This window comes from Gossypium hirsutum, chromosome A09, assembly GCF_007990345.1.
Source record: "Gossypium hirsutum isolate 1008001.06 chromosome A09, Gossypium_hirsutum_v2.1, whole genome shotgun sequence".
Taxonomy (NCBI): Eukaryota; Viridiplantae; Streptophyta; class Magnoliopsida; order Malvales; family Malvaceae; genus Gossypium; species Gossypium hirsutum.
The window spans coordinates 75,556,364-75,564,240 of record NC_053432.1 but is presented as its reverse complement, the minus strand read 5'-3'; the positions used below and the strand labels follow the sequence as shown (position 1 = coordinate 75,564,240).

The 7,877-nt window shown below is 33.6% G+C and overlaps 1 protein-coding gene and 1 non-coding gene across 2 annotated transcripts; one reads left to right on the top strand and one right to left on the bottom strand.

Annotated features, from left to right (window-relative positions):
* Window positions 1-5,416: 5,416 nt before the first annotated feature.
* LOC107889629 (uncharacterized) lies at window positions 5,417-6,637 on the bottom strand. Its single transcript, XM_016814130.2, has one exon. The coding sequence runs from the start codon at window positions 6,504-6,506 to the stop codon at window positions 5,649-5,651; it is 858 nt and encodes a 285-aa protein (XP_016669619.1). The 5' UTR covers window positions 6,507-6,637; the 3' UTR covers window positions 5,417-5,648.
* A 68-nt stretch (window positions 6,638-6,705) lies between these two features.
* On the top strand, window positions 6,706-6,776 carry TRNAG-GCC (transfer RNA glycine (anticodon GCC)). Its single transcript has one exon. It is a non-coding gene; the product is annotated as a tRNA-Gly (tRNA).
* Window positions 6,777-7,877: the final 1,101 nt, after the last annotated feature.

Here is a 7,877-nt window from a genome sequence, read left to right as displayed (position 1 = left end):
GAAAGTATTATGTTATTAGAGGGGTAAAAAATTAATTAAGCACTAAAAATACTTTTCGGAGAGGAAAAACTAAAAAAATTAGTTTCTAAGAAGTGCTTTTCAGAAAAGTAGTTTTGAAAAGTTAACAATTTCAACAAAAAGCAGTTTGTTTAGCACAGCTTTTCTTTCAAAAGTATTTTTGGAGCCAGAAATACTGTAGAACAGGCCCTAAAGAAGTCGGTTAGATGTTGCTGTCGCTTTTAACTTTTGCGGTTAGAGGGTGTGAAATTACGATTTCGCCCTTCTTTCTATTATTTTTGTGTGTTTATTTCTTCTTTTTCGTTTTTCAATCATCTTTCAAGCAAGTTATGAACTCATTTGTACTAGCTTAATCTCTTTAAAATGTTTAAGAATAGATATATGATGATTATGTATAGTTTATTGAATTTTTTTATACTTTTAACAACAATATCAAACACTTAAAATAACAAACTATATTTTTTTAGGGTATAATTACAAGGTTTTTCATCTGTTTTACGGTTTAAAATTAATCTTGTTTAGGTCGGGGTGATATTTAGGTAAAACCATTTTAACAATGATGACTCTAAAATTCAAACTCAATTCAAATGTCTCAAGAAGAAGTTGACTGCCACTCACTTTACCACAACAAATCATACTTTTTTCACCGTACTTTACTATCAACACTTTTTAATCGCAACAACAATACCTAAATGGACCTAAATCTAGTAATTTAGATTGGTTTTAAAAAAAGTTTCCACTTCCCAATATCTTAATAGGTAAAATAATTTAAGAATAAAATAGGAATATCAATTTAAAACAAATCAAAGTACGAAAATCTTCTAATTGAGTATAAAACAAGGACGAAAAGTATAATTGAAGCATGTTTAACCCCTATTGCAAGTTGTAACCAAGTCATTCCACAAAATGAAATGTTGACTTTATTTAAAAGTAGAAGAAATGATAATAGATGAGGGAACAGGCCACAAGGGTTGACTTGAGTGATTGTTGAGAGTATGAAGATGATGATGATGAGTTTAAAAGCCACATAAACTCTTGGTGCTTCAGGGGTCCGACATAGACTAACCTGATTAATTTGTGCGTACACACTATATATATATATGAGAGTTTATTTAAATTTCTACGTAAAAAGACTGATCCCACTTAAAGGTTATTGATTCAAGAAAATATAAGGTTCGTTTGGGTACTAAAATTATTGAAATATAAAATTATTTATTACATTGTTTTGTTTTATTCATTTTGTTAGACTTTTAAAAGTTTTTTATGTTTTCTAAAAACACATTTTTTTAATTACCTTTAAGTATGTAATTTTTTTTAGGTATGATAAAATGCATAAATTTTCAATTTCTTTGTTATATTTTCCTCTTGAATTATGTTATTCAAATTCTTAATTATATTATTTAGACTTGTATTTTATTTATTACATATTTAGGTACATAATTGGAGAAAGGTGGACTTAAATTTTATTTCAGGAAAGTTTTTTTTTTTTTTGCAGATTGGACTTTCAAAATAACATTGATTCAGTATTTCAGCCATAACTTTAGAACACCTTTAGGGTTTATAATATATTTTTTCAAAGGGAATTTAAAGATCTAACTGAAGTTATTTCACAACTCAAGCAAAAAAAATGTTGACCCGCGAAAATCTATAAGAAAAAATTTTGCTTTTCTAATTAAGGACTCTTTTATACTTTCTTCCCTATGTGATTTTCCCCTTATAAATATACATTATTAGGTTAATTCTTACTTGATAGCCACATTAGACATTTCCGTTCTTAATATTATTTTGCTTTCATGTTTTCTTTATTTTATGGATTGCTAAATTCTCTTTTCTAGATAAAGGAATTGTAAAATTTTATTCTAAAAGTTTTTGAGCTCTAATTATTCTTCATATTTTCTTTGATTTTTAGTATTTACATTTCTTCTGATTTAATTACAAATATTCATGTTTGTTGAATGTTGGACTTGTATTCAATTGCTTAGAATATTTACGTTGTCAATTAGAATTGTTAAATGTGCAATTATTTAATTTACTCTAATACTTGTGATGAACATCATAGTTTGATATAAAGTGCATATGCATTCCATGTTGTGTGTGTTGAGAAATGTGTCTATATTGTAGTAAACATGTAATTATTTTCTATTTATTTGAATGATGAATAAATAAATAAAGTTAATTTCACATCACATTTTATTGTTATATCTTTTGACACACATAGCAAAATTGTGACAAATAAATATTAGCTCATTGATTGTCTAAGTTCAAATTGATAATAAGTGGCATTGTAATAACGTTTACATTACGAGAAGGAAAACTTACTTTAATAGATAATCTAAATGAGTTTATAATCTCGTGAAAGAATCAAAATGAGCATTTGACTCAAATACTTATAAGGATTATTATCTCATCTACAATTCCAATTGAGGAGATGACTAATCTTGGCTATTGGAATAGTTGACTTCACGGGTAGAGACATAAATGTACTCATTAGAAGAATAATACATTGGACTGGACCCAAGTTGAATTAAATCTAAATCCGTTTGTGAACTAATTCACTTGTGACGTTCATGATGTAATTTACCTAAATCCTGAGTTAGTTACTAACCACGGATATGTAACTCATGTGCTTTGATATAAGTAGAGGCTTATGCTCTAAAAATAACAGATCCCATAGCCGGTATGTTAGGTACAAAACTTGTGCATGGCATGGCTTTATTAGCAACAACAAGATTCATAGCTCGATTAAAGAGTTAACATTATCCTATCATCGGAATTGTGTGGATTAATAAATATGAGATGTGGTCGTGGGGTGCTTGTTCTCAAATGAGCAATTTATCACTGTCATTTTGTTAACAGTGATCATATTAATCATTAAGAAGATACAATTATGACAATGAGATAAAATATGATTGTATTGAGTGAATGGATTTAGCTCAAAAGAACTAAGGATATCATATGAGGGTAACACACACCTGACGAGGTCATTCGACAAAAAAGTTAGATGAATTGCTTTTGTAAAAAATATACAATAATGAGCTTTCAATCATGGTACTTCTTGTGGACTGACTCCATGATTAAGTAAATTGTAGATTATCAGAACGATACTTCTGGACATAATTGTAATTACTAGAGTCTAATTGTATATGTCCCATTGGTTCTCCGCTAGCTCAACAAAAGCTCAATCAAACTGCATTTGAATCAGAAGGAAATTCTTCAAATTTGGAAATAATTTAATTGAGTCGTTTTATTCGATGTGGAATTAAATTGAACGGTCATGAGAATTGTTCAACTAGAGAATTTGATTAAAGATTTTTCTTGAAAAATTCATTTTGGAAAGTCTCAATGATTTTCAAGTCAGACAATTGGCCCAATGGGTAATTGAACTTGAGATCGAAAGTTGAAATTGAAAATCCAAAACTGAGACCAAGACCCAAAACTGGTCGAACCAAGGTTGGTGTGTTGAACCGAGTTGACGATCTAAACCAGTCAAGTCGTCACTGGCTTGGATCGAACCATCAACAGCCATACCAGCTCGAGGTGCCGTGAGGGTATCGCGTCTACGATGACACCATCGGGCATGATGGTCCTGGCAACTGTGACAACGATATTCCGGTGGCTGGTGGATGGCCAGTGACAGTGGTTCTTTAGTGGTTGAGCAATGAAAGAATTACACTCCTACTAGGACTCTACTAGATACTATATTAATTTAAGATTAAAGTGATTAAGTTTGATCATAAAACTCTCTAAACTCTCTTTATATAAAAAGAGTCATGGGTCATTATTTTTCACATACTTGAATTCAAAAGAAAGTTGTAGAGAGAAAATTATCTAAATTTTACATTATACTTTTTTTAAACAAGTTTAATCCCCTTAAGATTTTTCAGCCTCTATCTCAATAAAATTATAATAAATTAATGATAATTCTTATTTTTATTAAAATTTATATATAAATAAATATATGATTATAAATCGCAATAATTCATGACGGTCGAGTTGAAATTTTTAAACATTTCTTTTCACAGCCCAATATTTCTGCCCAATACCTCTCTAACACAAGGTCGGCTCTAGCAAAATAACAGAGTAGTGGTTGATTGAGTTGACAAATTATGTGTGGATACATTACCAAGGGCGGATAGTGCTTCGAAAATGATTGCCTTGACGTAACGGCTCCTAACTGGAAATTGAGGAAGGAGATTCTCCCTCACTTTAAACACAGAAAAGAGATGAGTGCGATAAAACCTACCAGCTCCAAAGGACAATGACACTGGTTTTTCATTGGTTGAAAGTAGGAAGGTGAAGAAGACATGCCTCCAGTGATGCCTAGTAACAACAATTTGAATTTCACTTCTGTCTACTACAGTTTACATTGAGGAATAAAGGGCTGCTCCTAACTGTTGACAACTTGGTTGCATCCAGAATCATAACCTTCTTTCACAGCGACTTGTTGGTGCCTTTTCAACAATCAATGGACCTTATCCTTTCAGATTTAGAATCTGCATGCCAGTATTTTTTCTGATTGAGACATGTGAGGCCGAACGCCTTCTTCCATTTAAATTATCTGAATGTGTTTCATTTTATGGCAAATGGGTTAGTAACAAAACTGAAGAATCCTCTGAGTTTGAATGATCTGTGGTGTGATGGTGACATGGTAACAGAAGAAAAACCTATGGGAAGTAATCATTTCTAGTTTTGTTTTCTCGTGATTGCCTTTTTATCTCATACAACATGCTGCAATCACTTTCCATTTCCAATGAACCTCAAGAAACAAAACTCTCCAAGTAATCAAGTTGTCACTGTTATCTTGATATCGAACAGTACATCATAGAAATAGTTGTCTAAAGGAGTAGCACGTCTCTGTGTTGGTTATGTCTAGAAGAACCTGTCTACATCAAAGTTTCCTTTGGAACAGAGGCTACATATCTCCATGATCAGACTTAGGCAGAACTTTAAGAAGATTTCATATGGAATCCAACTCATGATTTGAACGTATAAATGATTACAATGTAACTATAAGAACAATAGTATGACTCATGTCCAGTTACGAGCATCATGCAATTAGATGAGCTTTAATTGACAAGCTAAAGAAGAAAGCAATTTGCAGATAATTCAAAGGTCTAATCAGAACAAATTGCATAGCTTGTACACATCAGAAAGTTAGCTCATTGTTTCTTATCCCTTCAATTCATCTACTGTTTGACAACATTGTCAAAGAATTGATACGGAAACAAGCCTCAGCGAAGATAACATTTGGATTGGGAATAATATAAAGTGGATCTATTCAAGTTTTAACTAAGCACTCAATCAAAAGTTTTAGCAGATTGAACTAAGACCAAACTGCAAGCAGTTGCCAAGTCCATCAATTTAAGTGTACAAAGGAAAAACTAGAGATAGTACGAAATTTAAGTGAATAGCCATTTATCTTCATTGAATTTCATATACAAGTTATACATATACATTCCATATTGTCTCAGCAACCAAACACAAAAAGATTGCAACACCTTCAAAAGCATTTTTCATCCAGGGAAAGAAGAAAGTGAGACAATTTTGAGAAGAAGATGAAGAACATTACCAATAAAGCATAGCCTTTTCTCCTTCCCTCCTTGAGAATATCCTTGTAAACTCAATCAATGTTACTTATTAATACCATAACTCCCATCTCCTTGTAAGCTCATATCAAAAACCTCAGACTTGAAATCACTTCTTTTATCATAAATCTCAGACTTGAAGGTCCTTCTTTTATTATGAACTCCAGACTTCAAATTACTTATCTTGGCTTCAGAATTAGCCTCCCCAGCAGCACCAGCACCAAATCTTCTCCTAAATCCTTTCCTCCTCCATTTGACACCGTTCTTTTTACCATTTGTATCTGAAACAGTAGCAACTTCACTCTCACTCTCCTCTCCCTTGTTTTCAGTCAAAAGCTTAGTGTTTTCACTACTCTCTCTGCTTCTCAGATACGGTTTAACACTATGAACAACCCCTTTAGGGAAAAACCTGGCGGAAGGCAACTCATCAACAGCATCAAACAGCTGAGGTCCATCTCTGTCGCTCCACATATCGAAACCGCCAGGCTTCTGGAATCTGTCAGCCAAAACTTTAACTTGCTCATCAGCTGAAACGGAGAACAAGTTGGGTGCTTTTTCAACGACTTCCCAAGGGCGTTCAAGTTCAGATACGGCGGCTTTGAGCTCGGCCCTTTTGCGCATTTCATAGATGTGACGTTCACGGGCAAGTCGAGCTTTGAGGAGCTGCTTGGCTTTCTTGGCTTGCATGCGTTTCCATTGCCATTTGGAGACTCCACCTGGGTAAGTTCTGGGGCCACCCCCCATGCGGATTATGGTGTTGGGTGGTGGGGCTGAGTTGTGGAGGGAGAGGGTTGAAAGTTTAGTGTAAAGGAAAAGGGGAATTGGGGAAACAAGAGATTTTGAGAAGGAAAGGGCTTGAGATGGAACCGGGATTGAGAGTGGCATTTTCAGGATTGAGGACATTGAATTTTGGATTAAAACTGAAAGGACTGAACCCACTATGTTTTTGGTCTTCAAGGGTTTGAAGAGAGAATCATGGAAGAAATCGGCAAAGCTTGGTAGATAGTGGAGTACGTTACGTGGCTGGTTTTGGAGTTTCGAGGGTAGTAGGATTATCAGTAATTGGTTAAGTATTTTTATTCTGGAAGACAGCCAACTACAAGCACCAGTGGTCTAGTGGTAGAATAGTACCCTGCCACGGTACAGACCCGGGTTCGATTCCCGGCTGGTGCAATTTTTTTTCTTTTTTGGTATAAGAAGTTTGAACCAGTGCTGTTTAGTTATAGAGAGTGAGGGGGTTGCATCTGCATTTTAAAGTTTGTTATTAACCTTTCAAACATTTAGAAATTGAGCTTTAAAATTTATGATGATTGTTTTTTACGTGCACTGTTAGAACTTTGTTTTATTATGGGTCTAGATGGATCCTACAACTGTGGAAAAGATAACCCAAATAGATCATAGTATAGTTCACCTCACGGCCAAACACCAAATAAATATTTATGTCAACATGGCAGGACTGTTTCAGGGAATGCTCCCATCAATCTCTTGCATGTGTGATCACCCTTTCTCTTATGCAAATGAACTGGCACAGGATTACCAGCATACGGTTTTTGGTGTTAAATTAGATATATGATTTCAGCAACCTAATCCTCATTATAATTCAGCCGACGGTAAACTGACAAGAAGTTTCCTTTATATTCGATTAAAACTCTGCTCTGAATCTTTTCTCTCCAAGATGGTACCAACCCCAGTTGTTTCCTTTTCTACCACCTAATGTCTCATGTTCTTGGTACATCCCACCACAATTTTAGATTATAAGTTCCAAGGGTGAAATTAGTGTTCTTTATTTGTTAAATGATCCCTTAATCCTTATCCATAACATTATGGATCCACATTGTTTGTTTGTTCCTCTATTTATTGTTTGCAATTACCATTCTATACAATTGAAGAACATCATCCGACAAAGTAGCAATATTCACCCAAAATTTAAAGTATCTTGTTGAGGAACATCTTAAATTAGCTATTATGCTGCAAATTTTTTCTTTGTAAAGTTCTTGTTTTTTTTTTTTTGCAGCTTTTCCTTAATTTTACATATGGATATTAATTAATGTTTATGGCACTCCCCCTAATTGTCGGTATGATTAATTCAATCATAGAGGTTACACAAACTTTACAAATAAACATTAACTAAAGATCTTGTTCCCTCCACTGAAATCTTAGTTGTATTTCTAATATTCTAATGCCTGCACGTGTATCTCCCTCAACATCCCCCTCTCCACAGACAACTTCATAAAGACAGATTTAAGATATTGGAATAAATAATACTTGGAAGTT

Bases quoted from the DNA above. Each gene is read 5' to 3' on its own strand.
- LOC107889629 (XM_016814130.2), bottom strand. From the start codon at position 6,506: ATGTCCTCAATCCTGAAAATGCCACTCTCAATCCCGGTTCCATCTCAA.